Source organism: Gossypium arboreum, chromosome 2 (assembly GCF_025698485.1).
Source record: "Gossypium arboreum isolate Shixiya-1 chromosome 2, ASM2569848v2, whole genome shotgun sequence".
NCBI lineage: Eukaryota > Viridiplantae > Streptophyta > Magnoliopsida > Malvales > Malvaceae > Gossypium > Gossypium arboreum.
In genome coordinates, this window is record NC_069071.1 from 37,147,619 (window position 1) to 37,166,264 (window position 18,646).

Genomic DNA, 18,646 nt, shown 5'->3' on the forward strand with positions numbered 1-18,646 from the left:
GTTTGGTTGAAAGTCGGGAATGAAAAGGATCCATCTATCCGAAACACAAGTACGATTTCGGTCTAGTTTTATTTCTATAAATATCATAAACTGGGTCAATTTTTATAATTTTTATTTTTCATTGTTCAAGAAAACCTTTTTCAAACAAGATTATTTTTTCAACATTTACATGATCCCCTAAGATTACACATCTTCTAAGATAAATTTCCATGTTACCATGGTAACCCTAGTTTTTCTTAAGTGCTTCACTTGGCCACCAAGACTTCTCCATATATATCACGAATCGGGCCACTTCAAGTGGGTCAAGTGAGCTCCATTTAGTCAATTGACCTTCATGGGACACTTTGTGTGCATTAATCACGGGCTTTGATCCATGGCCCATAACATATGCTTCTCCTTTGTCACTGAAATTAAAAGAAAGAAAAAAAAGAAGCTTAACATTTCTCCTCCCATGATTGGTTGCAAGGTGAAATTCTAACTTTTTCTTTAATTTTTTTTTATAAATTTCTCAAGTGGAAACTTCACTCTAACTAACTCATGAATTGATTTTAACTATTCAATAAGGTAATTTACGATACAATTTTCATAAGAAAAATCAATACCACAAATTAAAATTTCAACACAATATTAAGTTAAACCATGAATTCCTAATATTAATATTTTGCTCCCATTTTTCATAAAAATTCCTAATAAAAATGATTCATACTAAATATAGTCTCAAAAAAGAAAATATTGAAGGAAGAAAATTGAAACATTGCCATAAATGATTTGGTTAGATATATGAATTTGTTCGACTAAAAAGATTCCTAGTACATGATATTTCATAATGGTTAAAGACTGGCAAGTTATGCATTTAGCGCAAGTCTGAACCCTTTTTCTAGTGTTTCCTCTTGAATTTTGACTTTCTCTTCAGTAGTGATCAGTGAGTTTATAGGTTTCCTAACAAATATTTAATTAATTCTTGAAACGGGTGAGCAATTTATGAGGAAGGAAAGAAATTGAGGGGAATAGGTTCAATTCCTGCATTGTAGGCATGCTTTCTTTTTTTTGGAAAGTTTTGCAACCTAAAAGAACTTAAAAAGAAAGTTAAAAAAAAAAACAAAAAATAGAATGTTGAAAAAAAAAGTTTGTTAAGAATCATAATGATAACATGTTTTAAGATAAAAGAACAAAGAAGATAAATGAAACAATAATTAAAAAACAAAGGGAAAAATACGTATTTTTTCATAAATATAAAAATTATAAATTACATAAAATTTTACTGATAATGAATATTAGAACCCGAAATATATCAAACTTCATAATATTATAAGTCCTAGTTATATATGCTCCCCAATCCATATAATGATAATGCACTTCAACACACTCAAACTCATGTCCTCTTGTATTGATAACAATACTCATGCCAATCGAGTTAAGGCTCAATTGACATGATTTTTACACATAAATATATTATTTTTGTAATATATTTTAAATTTAAATAAATGTTTTAAAATCTAGAAGTAAGAGTAAAAAGAAAAAGAAAAGTATTAACAAAATTGACATTTGTCCTTCATCTTCACTTGTAGTATATCAAATATACTAATTAAAAAAAAAAAAAAACTACCGCACTATAAATTCTTTTTAGGTAAAAGTAAACGATAATATTATTTCAGAGTTTCAAATCTGAATTTCAAAGGATACTATTATTCGTTGTAATGTACTTAATGCATATATTTTTTTATGTTGTTCATGATTGCACATTGAATTTAAGGTTACAAAATTAATTTTGTTTCTGAGTCAATGAATATTAACAAAATCAGAATTGAACAACTTGTGCATGCCAATTATGATTTTTTATTATATAGACAAACAACTTGCACTCGAGCTTAAGCAACACTTGTTCCAACGATCCCACAAGCAATTACTGATTACAACATAAATGGTCCTCAGGGTTCAATGGAAATCAGAGTTTAGGAGTATGAAACTTATGATGGATGTAGGTAAGAAAAAAATGGAAAACTAAAACACGTCATTTCCAGATGATGATTGATGCTTTCGCCAGGACAATAAGGAAATTAAATAGTAGAGGAATCACCTGTTTATTGCGACTGTCATTGTTTCGGACAGCTTCATGAGCCTTCTTACGACGCAACATTTATATGTTTTTTTTTTTTTTTTTGCCTATATAATCTTCGGGATTACTTAACATTCTCCTAGAGTCCCATTCCACGAGATCTGATCAGCTAAATCGTATTTCGTAAATCACAACCCTGTCACTTTGTCTGCAAGTTTCATTCCCTCTTGGCTTTCATTTCCATTTTCCTCAGGTAATTGTAGACAACTGAATTAGTGATCCAAGTTTTTAAGGTTTCCTCATAAACCAAAGGTATATGCTTCATTTCCTGTTTGAGATCAGTTTCTAGTGGTGATGGAAGGAAAGCAGTACTCTGAGTGTCAAATTCAGAATTTCGAGGATTCAAAGGTGGCAGTGACTGAGAAGGATCCGATCATGAGGATTAAGCAGCCAGGAGATGAAATACAGGAAGGGATGCATGGCTGTGAGGAGAAAACAACAAGCGACACCAAGTCATGGAGCACCGGATTCTTGATGAATATGGAGAGCACGGTTGCTGAGATAGATTGTGTTAGTATAGGAGTTTCCAGCAATGATATAGACTTATCTGTCTTACATCCTGATGGCTCATCTCTACCAATTATGGGTAAATGTAAATAATATAACAATAATATCTGCGTCCAAAATTTTCGTGGTTCTTTTAGCTTTTCATTTAAATTAAAACTCGCCTTACATGATCCAGCGAGTCTGTCTGAGGCAGATGATGAAGAATCAGAATCGCACACTTGGAAGAAATTAGGATTCGAGCCTACATTACCAATATGTCTAAAGGTAACACAATGTATCAGACTATAGTTGCGCTCTTGTTATAGTCCTGATTCTCACTTTTTTGCAGTTTGAAGATGTCACATACAAAGTAACAGTTAAAGGTGAGAAAACCCCCGATGCGAACAAGTACATACTTCATGGAATAACTGGATTGGTACATCCAGGAGAGGTTCTTGCTCTGATGGGACCATCAGGAGGTGGAAAGACAACTCTTCTTAATCTACTCAGTGGAAGAATAAAGTTGGATAGTGGTACCATTACTTACAATAATCAACCGTATTCCAAGTCACTCAAATGGAGGTTCATAAATATGTTACTGCATAAATATGTTGTTAAATTCTAATTTAACCACTACTTATTGATGTGCACTGAATGCAACAGGATTGGCTTTGTGCTCCAAGATGATGTTGCCTTCCCTCATCTTACAGTCAAGGAAACTCTAACATATGCGGCTCTGCTCCGTCTCCCAAATACCTTAACCATGCAGCAGAAGAAGGAAAGGGCTACTTGTGTCATTAGCGAGCTAGGCCTTGAAAGGTGCGTGCTTTCTTCCTTAATCTTTTTATTGCATGCGGTTTTGTTTGTGACTAAATTTATAATGTTTTTCGCTATTAAAAAGATACAAATTCAAATTAATTTCAGTCACATATGATAAGAGTGGAGTTGGTATTTACTGATTCATTCCTAGTACTACCAATTGCTTCATTAGATGGTCAAAAATTGTATGCAGTTTGTTTATTGCGAGTCATGGATTGCATGTTTATTTCAGGTGCCAAAATACAGTGGTTGGTGGCACATTTTTGAGGGGAATTTCTGGTGGTGAAAGGAAAAGGGTCTGCATTGCCAATGAAATTCTTCTTAATCCATCACTTCTATTATTAGATGAACCAACTTCAGGTTTGGATTCAACAACTGCCCTTCAAATTGTTAAGATGTTACGAAACATTGCACGGGTATTAAAATACTTGCTTTTGTTGGTTGCCAAGATTTGTAATATATCTCAAGGTGTATGCTAAGTGCTTTTTTTACTTGTGCTTTTGTAGTCTGGAAAGACAGTGGTGACTACAATACATCAGCCATCTAGTAGACTATTTAGTAAGTTTGACAAGCTGATTCTCTTGGGTAAAGGCAGTTCCTTGTACTTTGGCAAGGCTTCGGACGCCATGCTATATTTCTCTTCAATGGGCTGTTCTCCATTGATAGCCATGAATCCAGCAGAATTTCTTATTGATTTGGCAAATGGGAACATAAAAGACAAATCAGTTCCATCAGATTTGGAAGACAAGTTTTTCCCTAGAAACAACAGCCTTGACATGAAACATGGAGAGCTTTCCCAAGTTGATGTCCATGAGGTCTGAATGCCCAACCCAAAATGAAGGTCCACATATATCTTTAAACCATCTCACTCAATCTTTAATTTTTTTTTCACCACTGCAGTATCTGGTGGAAGCCTATGCAGTGAAGGAAGCCAAGTTGGGGAAGACAAAGCTCATAAAACCCCTACTGATAGATGCTGAACCTAGGATGAAGGCAAGGTCGAGTACAATGGAATGGGGAGCAACGTGGTGGGATCAGTTCTCAATTCTTTTTCGAAGGGGGCTTAAGGAGAGACGCCATGAATACTTTAGCTGCATACGTATAACGCAAGTTTTTTCAACTGCTATAGTCATGGGTTTACTGTGGTGGCGTTCTGATGCCTCCTCTCCTAAAGGACTTCAGGATCAGGCAACTATATGTTACATGTGCTTGTGAGTGAGTATATTTTCTTATATCTTGTAAAATATATGTCTAATGTAGTTATTTACAATCGTTGCAGGCAGGGCTGTTATTCTTCATTTCGGTGTTTTGGGCATTCTTTCCAATGTTTACTGCCATTTTCACATTCCCTCAAGAGAGAGTGATGCTAGCTAAGGAAAGATCTGTAGGCATGTATAGGCTCAGTGCCTATTTGTTAGCCAGAATGATCAGTGATCTTCCTTTGGATCTCATCTTGCCTTTAGTGTTCCTTGTGATTGTCTATCTCATGGCAGGCTTGAAGTCAACATTTACAGCATTTTCTCTAACAATGCTTACAGTTTTCTTAAGTGTTGTTGCTGCCCAGGTAAACCACTATAATAATCAAACGCCAATCACTTTGTGACAGATTTTATAGACAAGGATGACAAGTTTTTGTCTGAAAATTTGCAGGGCCTTGGCCTTACTATAGGAGCGGCATTCATGGATGTAAAAAAAGCCTCAACTCTGGCTTCTGTTATCATCATGACTTCCATGTTATCTGGTGGATTCTTTATCCAGGTTTGGTTCGTACTTATTGCTTGAGATGAAAGTAAAGGCGGATAGTTGATGGTCAAATTTACCATGCTTATCACATTCTGACCTTTGATGGTTTTTGGTTGCAGAAAGTTCCAGTTTTTATGTCATGGGTACGATACATCTCATTTACATATCATACATATAGGCTGTTACTGAAGATTCACTATGGTTGCTCAACCAGTTTGGATGCTGAATCAGGTTCATCATGTAAGTCCCCTTTCAAAGGATTGAGACTCGATTGGGATGGCATGGAAGTTGGTACTATGGTAGCCATGACCGTCGGATATCAGATACTAGCCTATGCTTTCTTAAGGAGAATGAAGTTAATGACAATAAATTAGTCTAGATTTTTCAACAATCTTGATTTGTGAACATCAGCTTTATCAAGCCAATAAGTAGGATTAAAAGAAAAGGCTCACATTGTAAAAAAAAATCCTTAATAAGTTGAAATTGATGAATTTCACTTCAGCATCTATCTCTTTGCTTCACTCAACTACCATTAGCAACAAATGCAGTAATTTCTGATGATATAAACATATCATAGCCAACACCAAACTTTATAGGAGCATCTCGTTTAACATCACACCTTCGTTTGGATTTTTCAATGGGTAGGTGTCAAATTTAAATATGCTAAATAAAATTTCATTTAAAATGAAAAATTAAATGGACCCTATTAAAATAAAGCCTAAGCACAAATCTCAATCCGTGATCATCATAATAAAACCAAATACTGATGTCATTTAAAATTCTTTTTCTAGATAAATTCTTTCAATTAGGATTTTAACTTCAAATTGACTAATATAAATAAAGCATTAAAGTTAAAAGAGAAAAAAGTGGCTTAACATCGATGGTTTTGAAACTGGACCGAATCAAGTACAATATTAGATTTTTAATTGGAGTAATTAAGATTCAACTATCATAATAGCTTTCAAAAACCTAAAAGGAAAAAAGAACAAAGAAAACTTCTATGAAATGAAATCCTCAGTTTCAATGATGGTAGACGATGGCAATGATGTACCTTCGAATGGGGATAGAAACACCAAAAAGGTAAGATTAAAAGAGATGGATGCGGATCTAAATAGCGGTAAGGTTGTTGAAACGATTAGTGTTATGGCTATTGATTCCTCTCCAGCACCGGTGGTGTTTTGGAAGAATAAATTGGTGGGCAGTGGATCACTTGAATCTGGACGTGAAATGGATCTGGAATTTTTAGATGGAGATATTATGAAGTCTACTATTAATGAGATTTCGATGATTAGTATCTCCAAGGGAATCCAAAAATTTTTGGTTAGAGATATGGCGACAACGATGATGGTTAAATTGTTGGGTAGGAATGTGTGGCCTATACGCTTTTGTATAATAGGATTTCTAGCCTTTGATGTTGAGAACAAGTACTTTCTTGTTAAATTTCATGGTCTGGAAGATTACGAGAAGGTGCTTACACAGGGGTCGTGGATTGTTCTTGGGCAATATCTCACAGTTCAACCGTGGACTCCTGATTTTAATCCTCTTAAGCCATTTCTGAGTATTGCTATGGTTTGGGTCCGAATTACCTGGTGATACCGCTAAGTCCCAAGAGCTAACATGGATTCACTCGAGCTACCTTTAGGTCCGATAACTCGAGCTAGGGCTAAGAGGTTCAAAGACGCAACAACAGCCTTGGTTGATAGAGTTTGGGGAGAAACCATTGCTGGCCTTCTTGAAAGCTCTTGGACCAGCAAGCCAAGCAAGCCTTGCAATCTCCTTCAAGCTCAACTAGCTCCATCTTAGCTCAATGAGCTCATTTTTAGCTTACTTTAGCTTGCATTTATTATGCTAGAATAAGATATTAATTTGTTTTTATTTAAATTAGTTATTTAGTTTTAGTTACTAATTTGTCATAATATGGACAATATAATTAATTAAGTGTTTTAATTATGTCCTAATTAAATACTTAATTAATTGTGTGTTTTAATGTGTCTTAATCTATTACAAGGCTTAAATGTGTTTGGCCGAATTTATGGAGCAGGTTTAATGTGTCTTATGCTGCCGAATTAATGTGTCCAAAGGGAACTTAATTTGCTGATTTAATTGGTGCTGGTACACTCCCCCTTGGATGGTGTAAGTGCATGGATGGATTAATAAAGGTGTGCTGATGCTTGGTGTTTCCCAAAAGGTGTGCTGATGCTTGGTGTTTCCCAAGTGACTATTCAACCAAGCCCTTAAACTCTCCAAAATGATCGATTGGCTACCCAAGGCGAATTTTTTCACACCAGCTGATTGTTCCTTTCACACCAAAGGCTATTTGGTTTTGTTTGTTCACATTCAAATGGTCGTTCAACTTAGCTTATTCACACCCCATGACCCATGAAGTGCCCTAAGCAGCTCATAATTTCCCAAGACTATTTTGCTGAACCAAGCAACTTAATTAAGGACATTCAAGCACCATGGCTGATCCTACTTAGTGCATTTCAACTCCCAATCATTCCATTTAATTTTCCAGCTGAATTAAGGCATCTAGAAGTTGCCCATTTTCTTTCTCTATGCACAAGAACCTTCAAGGAACTTTCTTTAAAATGCTAGAATTTTTCAGTTAACTATTCAGCTACCCTAAGAGCCTGTTCGGCTATCCCATGTATTGCCTATAAATTTCGGCTCATTTCACTTTATAAAGGACTTTTTTGCCATTTTTATGAATGAAACTAAGTATTTTGTGAGATTAACTTCTCTCAATTTCGTCCAAAGACTCTGTTAACTTATCTACGTAGCTAGTGGCATCAATCTAGTTCTTTTAACCGAGCTCATCACCTTAGTAGTGTGGCGTTCGAACCCTTTATACCAAGGTTCCTATCTTCCATAGATAGTGGGTCGAGGTCTCTATGTTTCTTACACCAAGTCATCTTAAGAATGTATAAGTTTCAAGTCAGCACTTTAGTATAGTGTTGGTTCACTCTTGTTTCTTAAGCTTCTCTCGATTCTATTTTCCATCCAAATCGAACCTTTAAGAACCCTGATCAATTTCTTTGTTAACCGTACCCAAAAGCATAAAAACAAACTTAACCTTTTGAGCCTAATTTGATCCTCGAATCCCATAACTTAGCCAAATACCAAATTACATTCATTTGATGAATGAAACTTCGTCGTTAGACGATTAGGCAACAAAGCGACTCAACTCACTAAATCAAATGATACGAACTCACCTCAGTATGATGAGTTGAGTAGTTGAATTGCCCGATCATCAAACGTAGAAGTATCATTCTAATTTGTGAGCTTTGAAAGTATTTGTTAAATATGAAGATGGGAGATGGAATTTAGGTTCAAAATTGGTTAAGCATATGTAGATTTGGTTCGGCTAATAAGGAAATTAGGATAGAAAATTTAGTAGATAGGTGGAATGGAATTCGGACTTAAACGGCAAGAACAAACCAACACTAAGGGGAGTGTTGACCCGGGACTTATATGGCTTAAGGTGGTTCGGTGAAGGAAGAAAAGGAACCTTGTCCTGTTACCTAACAAAGGTAAGAACCGAAGGTATGGTTTGGTTGAACACCACACTCGTTGGAGTGATAAGTTCGAAAAAGAAAGACTAAGGTTGATGCCACTGACAATAGATAAGTCAACAAAGTTTAAGAACAAAATTTGAGAGAAGAAAATCTCACAAATATAATATATTTCATTAAAATTGAAAAAATTTCTAAAACAAAGAAAAGAGTTACATATTTATAGTGCTGGACTTAGGCTAGCTGAATAGTCACAAAGCTAGCTGAATGGTCACTTAATTTCAGCTTTTAAATGAGCTGAAAATTCTAGAATTCTTCAAGAAATTTCCAGGAAGCTTCCTTGTGCATGGGGGACGTCAATGGGCAGCTTTTAGATGCCTTAATTCAACTGGAAAATTAATTGAAGTGTTTGAGAGCTGAATTGACTCAAGCAGGTTCGGTCATAGTGCTTGTATATTTTTAATTGAGCTACTTGTTTAGCTGAATGGACTTAGGATTTAATGAGGAGCTTAGGGTACTTCAATAGCCATGAGGTGTGAACCAAAAATATTGAAAAGCCAATTAGGTGTGAACAAGCAAAACTGAATAGCCTTGTAATGTGAATGGAATTTTCCAGCAATGTGAAATCTTTTAAAGCTGTCTTGGAGAGCTAATCGGCCAACTTGGGGAGATAAATCAGCTGCCTAGAAAAAGGAAACACCATCTCCTTTGGCCCTTGGCATGCACGAAGGGTTGCATGGAAAAGATGAACCATAAGCACACCTTATTCATGCCGTCCATTGCACATAGCTGCACCAAATAAATAAGCATAATTAATTATTTTAAGACACATTAATTTGGCAGTAACTATAATTAAAATTGCACATTAATTCAGCTCAAAGACACATTTAAATCATATAATAAGCTAAGATAAATTAAAAACATGTATGCACTAAGGCATATTAAAATTCAGCTAGACCTAGACACAATTAAGACATGTAATCGACTTGACAAATTAAATAGCAGCAACTAGTAAATTTGTTCTAAACCTAACACATTATAATTATGAACTAAATAAAACACATTAAATATTAAATTAAACTAACTAAATTAACAAAATGAATTTATTTTATTCCAGCAACTAAAATGGATATATTAAAATAAACTTTTAAGTGATCAAATGAGCTCATTGAGCTAAGTTGAGCCAAACGCAGCTCTTGGAGTTGAGCTTGAGCTGAGTTCGGCTTGCAAGAGATTGCAAGGTGCGCTTGGAGAACTGATACAAGCTTTGTCAAGATGTCCAACCAATGTTTCACCCCATGCTTGATAGACTATGGCTGAAATGGCCTCCTTGAATTGCTTGCCACGAGCTCGTGTAATTGGTCCTCAAGGCAGCACCAATGGATCCTTGCTCGAGCTAGGCATACTCCAAGGTGTGATCATATCATCCCCCCTCTTCGAAGTGACTTGTTCTCAAGTCGGAATCTGAATCAAAGGGAGATAAATCAGAAACATTGAAACTCGTACTTATATTATACTCACCCGGTAAGTCAAGTTTGTAAGAATTCTCATTGATTCATTCAAGAACTTGGAAAGGTTCGTCTCCTCGAGGTAACAACTTGGATCTTCGTTGGGCTGGAAAACGCTCTTTGCACATATGAACCCAAACCCAATCTCTAGGTTGGAGTGTAACAGCTCGATTTAGGGCCTATTCAGAATAGTAGTCTCGAGACCACAAATCTGGAGTTGAATAAATTATTTTATTATTATTTTGGATTCATTTCATGTTTATATTAGTGTATGAAAAATTTGGTGAGTTAATTTTGACGTTCGTGAGCTCAATTGGGAAAAAGACTAATTCGCATAAAATGCAAAAGTCCTAAATTGATAGCTAAAAGTGTCAATTAGCTAGAGAATAAAAATTGGGGGTCTTTAAAGGGCAATTAGACCCTATTGTGATAGCATGGCCAGCCATGAGGGATAAAAATGTTGGAAAGTCAACATTAGGTATTTTGATGACATAATGTATGATATAATAATGCCAAAAAGCCTAGCTATCATTTTCTTTTCTCCATATTTCTTTTGACCGAAATTTTCAACAAAGAAATAGGGTTTTAAGAGTTTGAAATTTTAGCAACTTTAAGCCTTCACAAGTAAGTGATTTTTATGGCTTTTCTTGAATATTTTTGTACTTTTGAGACCCTTGAAGCATGAGCTTTCAAATGAGAGTACTATTTTTCAACATTATCAAGAGTGTAGGGTTTTTCTGTGAAAGGGTTTGTAATGTTTGCTGAGTTTTTATGGAAGAAAATAAGTCTTGGGTGTGTTATGAATAACTTTTGTGAAATGTGTTAGCATGAAAACACCTAAAAGGACTATATTGCATAAGTTGTAAAATAGATGTTAAGTATGTGAAATAGTGGGAATTTGGAGTTGCTATAAGAGTAGAAAGGGTTCGGCTAGGCTTAAGATATGAAGAAATTCGATAAAAATCGATTTTCGGGCCTAGGGGTAAAATGATCATTTTGTCAAAGTCTAGGGGCAAAATGGTTATTTTACCAAAGATATGCATTTTTGATTGCTTAATTTTAATTAGTGACTAAATAAGTACATTTTTCTATTATAGATTAAGAAATACCAAATCTGAACCTAGACCGGGTGAAAGCTAAGCAAATCGATTAAATTGACTAGTCGCCACATTTTGTAATCCGAGGTAAGTTTATGTAAATAATACTATTGTATGTGTTGAATTGTACTTCAATTTAATATAGCATGAATTACTTGATTTTGGAATTGAGAAAGCATGTTAGTAATAGAGATAGTAGAGTTCCCGTTTGAACCTAGGAAATAAATCGGATATTCATGCCGTAACATATGGGTTACTGTGAGCTAGTGTAAGACATGTCTGGGACATGCATCAGCCACATTATGAGAGCCAGTGTAAGACCATGTCTGGGACATTACATCAGCATTGAGATGAGTGCTAGTATAAGACATATCTGGGACATGCATCGGCCTCGAGACGTAAGCCAGTGTAAGACATGCCTGGGACATGCATCGGCTACGAGATGTGTTACTGTATGACCATGTCTGGGACATGGCATCGGCACCCTACCCCATGTTTGAGGCTTAATGAATATCTGATAGTGTTCCAAATGGTTCAATGGAGAAAGTTATGATTTCAAGTTAACGAGGAAAGTATAGCTGTGTTGTGAGTGGTACAGGTACCTGTTTGGTATATATAGAATATGAGCCCATTTTATGAATGAGTAAGTTTTGCTTATGCCCAATTGTATGTTATGAGTTTGTTGATGAACGGTAAAGTTATGTTGTATATTCATTTATGTGCAACTTACTAAGCTTTATGCTTTCTCCCTCTCCCTTTCCATTTTCTTATAGTGTCGCCTATCTAGCTTAAGGATCAACGGGAATCACAGATATCGATCACACTATCAATCAAAGCATTTGGTATAGTTTGATTTATATTTTTGAATATGGCATGTATAGGGCTTAAACTTTACTATTTTTGTGTCATTCAGAACTTGCCAAATGTGTTGGCTTGGGTTGGAAACCCTTCATTTTGTATTAAGCCTTGAATAATGGAAAATATTCATTTAAATATATGCATATGAAGTTACTCTCATGAATGAATAATTGCTTAATTGATATGTAGTCTATTGTGGTTGATTTGGTTGCATGAGATAGTCTTATCTTGATTGTGGTTGCTATTATGTAAGTTCTGCCAATAGGCTTAGTAAATAGCCATATATTGTCCACACGGGTAGATACACGGGCATGTTTCTAGGCCATGTGTGACGCAGGGTTTGCCCTATCGGCGTGTAATCTGGCCCTGTGTCCTCTGCATGTAAAAATTTCAAGACAGTATGCATGATAGTAAACACACGGGTAGAGACACGGCCATGTGTCTTAGCCGTGTGAGGGACACGACCTAGGACACGGGCATGTGCCTTGGCCGTGTGATATTTTGGGGTTGCTGACATCAGAAATAGAATGTCCAGGTTTTTGCACACGAGCTAGGACACAGGTGTGTCATGGTCGTGTGAAGAACACGAGCCAGGGACACGGGCGTGTGCCAAGCCATGTGAAAACCCCTGTAGGTGTGCAATTAGAATTAATTCCACATGGGTGGGGACACGGGCGTGTCCCTGCATTACTTAGGCCGTGTAAGCCACACGGGCCATCAACACGACCATGTAGAAACGGCCACATGGGCGTGTTGCTATTTACACGGGTGTATGCCCTATTTCAATGTCAAATATTCGATAGATGGTTTAAGGACCCGGGTTGATCCCGAATAGTTTTCAATTGTCGATTTGAGGCTCGTAGGCCTATAACAAGAAGTTTAAAGTAGAAATTGAAAAAGTTCTAATTTGGGCCAAGTTTTGGTGACTTGGAGAACATTTGTGTGCATGAGATCGAGTTAGGTAATGCCTTGTACTCCACCCCGATGTGGGTTACGGGTATAGGGTGTTACATCGAGCACAACTCTCTTTCGTCCTCTGTTTGCCTTTTTGGCATAGCTCTCGGTCCTTGCTTCGATGTTAGCCTGAACTTTTTGATGCAACTCCTTGACATAATCAAGCTTTTTCTTTGCATCTACATGAATAAATTGATCATTAGGTAAAGGCACTAAGTCTAACGGAGTTAACGGGTTAAATCCATAAACAATCTCAAAAGGAGAAAATTTAGGTGCCAAGTGGACTACCAATTATAGAAAAATTCGATATGAGGTAGGCATTCTTCCCATGACTTCAAATTCTTCCGGATGATGGCTCGACGTAGTGTAGATAGAACGTGGTTGACCACCTCTGTTTGACCATCCGTTTAGGGGTGGCAAGTTGTTGAGAGCAGCAACTTGGTTTTGAGTTTAGCCCACAACGAATGCCAAAATTGACTTAGGAACTTCGCGTCTTGATCGGAAACTATAGTCTGCGGGATGCCATGCAACAGAACAATGTCCCTAAAGAAAAGATTAGTAACATGAACAGCATCATCAATTTTTGTACATGCAATAAAATGAGACATTTTTGAGAATTGGTCAACAACAACAAAGATTAAATCCTTTCCCATTTTTGTTTTTAGCAATCTAAGTTTATGGATATATCCATCCAAGGGCCTTCAGGAATTGGCATTGGAATGTGAAGTCCGTGTGGCTGAATCTTGGACTTGGCTTTCTTGCACGTCACACATCGCTCACAGACTCGTTCAACATCCCTCCATATTTTAGGCCAATAAAAGTGCTCTTGGAGTGTTATAGAGTTTTACCTATTTCAAAATGACCCATAAGGCCCCCGCTGTACGCCTCGTGCACGAGTAAGTTTCGAATGGAACTTTGAGGAATACATAACTTTCCTTCCTTAAAAAAGAAGCCTTCATACCTATAAAATTTCTCAATAGGAGAATTCTCGCAAGCAGCATATATTTCACCAAAATATTCTTCATTGGCATACAAATCTTTCAAGTATGAAAATCCAAGCAATTTAGATTCAAGAGACAATAATAAAGCATACCTTCTCAAAAACGCATCAGCTACAATATTATCTTTACCTTTCTTATACTTGATGACGTATGGAAATGACTCGAGATACTCGACCCACTTTGCATGGCATTTATTTAGCTTATGCTAGCCTTTGATGTGTTTTAACACTTAGTGGTCAGAGTGAATCATGAACTCCTTTGGCCATAGGTAGTGTTGCCACGTCTCAAGAGCTCGGATGAGTGCGTACATTTCTTTGTCATAAATGGGGTAGTTAAGCGTAGCCCCATTTAACTTCTCGCTGAAATACGCCACAGGCCTTCCATCTTGGGTTAGCACGGCCCCGATTCCAACACCTGAAGCATCACATTCAATTTCAAATGTTTTAGTAAAATCGGGTAATGCAAGTAAAGGGGCTTTAGTAAGACAATCTTTAATTAAAGTAAAAGCTTTTTCTTGTTCTTCGGCCCAATGAAAAGCTGAATTCTTTTTAATCACACTTATCAAAGGTGCGGCTATAGTGCTAAAGTTGGGCACGAAATGCCGGTAAAAGCTCGCCAAACCATGGAAGCTTCGAACTTGGCTAACGCTTGTAAGTCTCAGCCACTCTTGCATAGCCTTGATCTTCTCATGGTCCACTTCCAAGCCCTTCGAGCTAACTATGAAACCTAGAAAAATAACTTTTTCAGAACAGGAAGTACATTTCTTAAGGTTAGCATAAAGGGTTTCTTTTCGTAGAACTTCCAACACAGACTTAAAGTGAATCACATGGTCTTCCAACATCTTGCTACATATGAGAATGTCATCAAAATATACGACATAGAACTTACTAATGAAAGACCTTAACACGTAATTCATAAGTCTCATGAAAGTGCTAGGAGCGTTGGTTATTCCAAATGGCATGACGAACCAGTCATACAAACCGTGTTTTATCTTGAAGACAATTTTCCATTCATCGTCTTCTCGCATACGAATCTTATGGTACCCACTTTTCAAGTGGATCTTCGAGAATAAATTGACACCACTTAATTCGTTGAGCATATCGTTTAAGCTAGGTATCGGATGCCAGTACTTGATAGTAATCTTATTCACAGCTCGACAGTCCACGCACATTCCATCTTTTTTCGGCACCATCAAGACAGGCACAGCACAAGGGCTAAGGCTTTCGCGAATGTAGCCTTTCTCCATCAACTCATTGATTTTCCATTGGAGTTCCTTAGTCTCTTTGGGATTCGATCTATACGCTAGTCGGTTCGGAATAACAGCTCCGGGCATAAAATTGATTTGATGTTCGATTTCGCAAAGGGGTGCCAGTCCACTCGGAGTTTCTTTCGGGAATACATCTTGAAAATCCTACAAAAGAGACACAATAGAAGAGGGTAGGTTTTCAGGAAGTTCGTTAGTAGAAAACAAGTTTTCCTTGTACATGAGCTGTAACGCCTTGATTTTCGGGATTTTTCAGGTTTCTATGATTTTTAGTAAATTTTGAAATTTTGGTGTTCTGAATATTGGAATTGTGTTTAAATGTGTTAGTAGGCCTTTAGAAGGCCCAAGCCTAAGTTAAACACGGTAAAATATCAAGGTTGGATTTTAAGTGAATAGGAGACTTGGTTAAGTGGGCTTTTAAGAAGAACTTCGTAAATTACGACACAAATAAGGCCTTGGTAAAGTGGCAAGGTGGTGACACTAAGTTCTTAAAAAAAAGAGTGTCTGGGAAGGAATTAAAGGTCCAGGGTTCAAGTTGCAAGGTAGGCATATTGTTACTTTTTAATTTTAGGCATGTGCCGGGCATGTGATCACTTAAGTGAATTTCAACAAGGGCCTTAGGGAGGTTGGGCCGATTGTTTTAGTTGATATTAGGGTTAAGTTCTTTTCTTTTTCTGTCCTGGAGAATTAGGGTTAGCCACCTGAAAGCTTTCACTATCATTCATCCTTTCTGAGTTCTCACAAAAGCCGAAAATGCAAATTCCTTCTCCTTGGTGCCGATTTCTTCTTCCTCTCTTCTTCCTCCATTTTCTTTCTTCCTTTTTTCTTTTTCTTCTAGCCGAAACCTTCTGATCACCTTACTCACCTCCATAGGCGATTGCCATAAAAAGTCGAAATCCCGAAAACTCACTTTTTGTGCCGATTACTCCAAGCCAAAATCCTTCAGTTATTTTTGCTCTTTTTGATCAACTTTCATCTTCTCTAAACCCTTAGTATCTGTCAGCAACATTACTTCAAAGTTATAGCCTCAAATCGTCATCTTCTTCATCACTTAAAAAGCCGAAATACCATAGATTTAGAGACTTATAGCCGAAACTTCAGATCTCCTAGATTCGAGTTCTACTATCATTTAGAGGATAGATCTACATCAGATCTGCGTAGAAATCAAAGAGGAATAAGTGGTAAGTGCTCATCACCTCAGATCTAGTCTTATTTTACAATTTAGAAAAGCCGAAGTCCTTAAAATCTAGGGAGGATGTCCATTTGGGCATAGGGCTTTAAGGGTCTTTAACCGACGATTTCTTTTGGTGATTAGTGTCTTCTAGAGGTTTGATCGAAGGCTTGGATCTTTGGAACAACTAGACTTAGATCTAGTCATCGATTTTCAAAGAAAAGGTAAGATTCTAAAGGCTTTAGGGCATGGTTCGAATATGGGTTGTTTGAATATTGGGATTGGTTGTTGTGGGTTGCAATCTAAGAATTGTGGTTATCAATTGTAGGACATCATAAGGGATCTCAAGAGCGATGTCATGAAACAGTGTGTATCGAACACCTCTCGTAGTTCAATTTGGTAAAAGCCGAAATGCCAAAATTCTGGCATTTCGTGGGCTAGTGAGTGTGTGAGTGCTCACAAAACGTTTAGAAATCATTAGATCTGAAATTGCAAGTGGTAATTTAGTCATGTGTGAACTTTCGTGTACTTCAGTAATTGGGCCTCGATAGGCTAAAATTGGGCCCAATGGGCTTACGGGCCTATACGGGTAAATAATAAAAATATATATAATAAAAAAAAATCGGCAATAAGTATGTTCATTAGATCAGAGAATCAAACCGCTTAAACCGTAAACCGATCATAAAACTTGAATTAAATGGGCTTAAATTGCTAATGGACACTGTAGGGCCCATAGGGGTTTTAGGGCCCAATGGCTAAAATTGTGAAATTGAGATAAATAAATTACTGCGATGACAAATGGGCTAGTAAGGACCGTAACATTCATGAGAACCCTTAAAACTGATAAAATTACTGAAATACCTTTATAGGTAGAAAGTTTACAGTTTTACTCCAAGGAGCAAAATTATTGATATACCCCTAGGGTTAAGGTTGACCTGAATGCATGTTTGACTGTTACTATTTACTGCATGCCATGTTATTATTATCTGATGTATGGGACGGGGTTATTGATGGAGGAAGTACTAAAAGTGGCTTGACCACGTACTAGAGGTTTTGCCTCAACTTACTGATATCTAAGCAGCTATGCTATAACTGTGGAGTGTAGGGCTGGGTCGGTTGACCTATTCCCCACATGGAGTGGAGGGATAGTACGGGTGGAGTGTAACGGTTGGTTATAGGCTAGGTTGGGCTTGCATACACGAATATGTCTGTTCTGTTCTGGAATGGGCCTACGGGCCATACTGTTATCTGAAAATAGGCTAAGGCCCAGTTTATCGTATTCTAAAAAGGGCTTCGGCCCAGTACTCGCGGTTATCTGAATAGGGCTTAGGCCCAGTGGGCTTGAGCTAACTTGGGCTTTGGATGGGTTTTCCATATACACTGAGTTTTCCAAACTCAGCCCCTTTCTCTTCCATCCTTGCAGGTGAGCCCTAGTTGGTGGACTTGGAGCTGGGCGGGATTTAGAGTGGCCACGAAGATTAAATTTCTGGTTTTAAATAAGTTTCAAGTAGCTTCCTTTTTAAATTTTGCATTTATTTTTGATTATTTCTATATTGGTTAAAGTTGTAATAAGGCCGCTCTATTATTTTTATTTTGGGTTTTTAAATTACTTAAATCGTTTTCGACTTGAGATTCACATCACTTAAATTGATTCCTTGAAATTGGTTAACCCTGGGTTTATCAAAAATTACTTGTTTCAAACTGACACGACAACCAAACGTCTTCGAAATGAAACTTTTCGATGTACAACAAAAGTCACATTTTTCTAAACCCTTAACAATCGATAATGGATAGGACTCACACTAGTGAATCGGAACATTTCTCTTAAAACTTCATTAATGGTTTTTGTAAAGCTCACCCAAAATTTAGTAAACTAGGTAACTTGGTTAGTGGTAGGTAATGTGACACACCGGATTCAGCCGTAACGTCTAGGCCGAGTTTGTGGTGTTACATGAGCACAAAGAGGGAATGTCTGAATGTCAAAGCCTTCCGTACGTCACTTGCTTTTGTAAACACACTTATTTTCTCACCCTCTTGTTCTTTTTCACCTTTTTCTTTTCTCATTTTCTTTTCACTCTCTTTTATTGTTTTTCTTCTTTTTTTCTCGTTTTTCTTTT

General features: G+C 36.9%; 1 protein-coding gene across 2 annotated transcripts; it reads left to right on the plus strand.

The window, feature by feature from the left end:
• The first annotated feature begins 1,681 nt into the window (after positions 1-1,681).
• On the plus strand, positions 1,682-5,668 carry LOC108466730 (ABC transporter G family member 22-like). Of its 2 annotated transcripts, XM_053024767.1 has the most exons (12): positions 1,682-2,309; positions 2,399-2,702; positions 2,799-2,887; positions 2,952-3,184; positions 3,266-3,421; positions 3,654-3,837; positions 3,928-4,236; positions 4,322-4,609; positions 4,701-4,985; positions 5,072-5,179; positions 5,284-5,307; positions 5,396-5,668. In XM_053024767.1, the coding sequence occupies exons 2-12, from the start codon at positions 2,411-2,413 to the stop codon at positions 5,426-5,428; spliced, it is 2,001 nt and encodes a 666-aa protein (XP_052880727.1). In that variant the 5' UTR covers positions 1,682-2,309; positions 2,399-2,410; the 3' UTR covers positions 5,429-5,668. The 2 variants fall into 2 exon arrangements, with proteins under 2 accessions (XP_052880727.1, XP_017622590.2); XM_017767101.2 differs by having other exon boundaries at positions 1,686-2,309; positions 5,284-5,668.
• Positions 5,669-18,646: the final 12,978 nt, after the last annotated feature.

Excerpts from the sequence above, each read along its gene's own strand:
- LOC108466730 (XM_017767101.2), top strand. The coding sequence starts at position 2,411 with ATGGAAGGAAAGCAGTACTCTGAGTGTCAAATTCAGAATTTCGAGGAT. Across the intron at positions 2,703-2,798 it reads CTCATCTCTACCAATTATGG|CGAGTCTGTCTGAGGCAGAT; the intron begins GTAAATGTAAAT and ends TACATGATCCAG. Across the intron at positions 4,610-4,700 it reads CTAAAGGACTTCAGGATCAG|GCAGGGCTGTTATTCTTCAT; the intron begins GCAACTATATGT and ends CAATCGTTGCAG.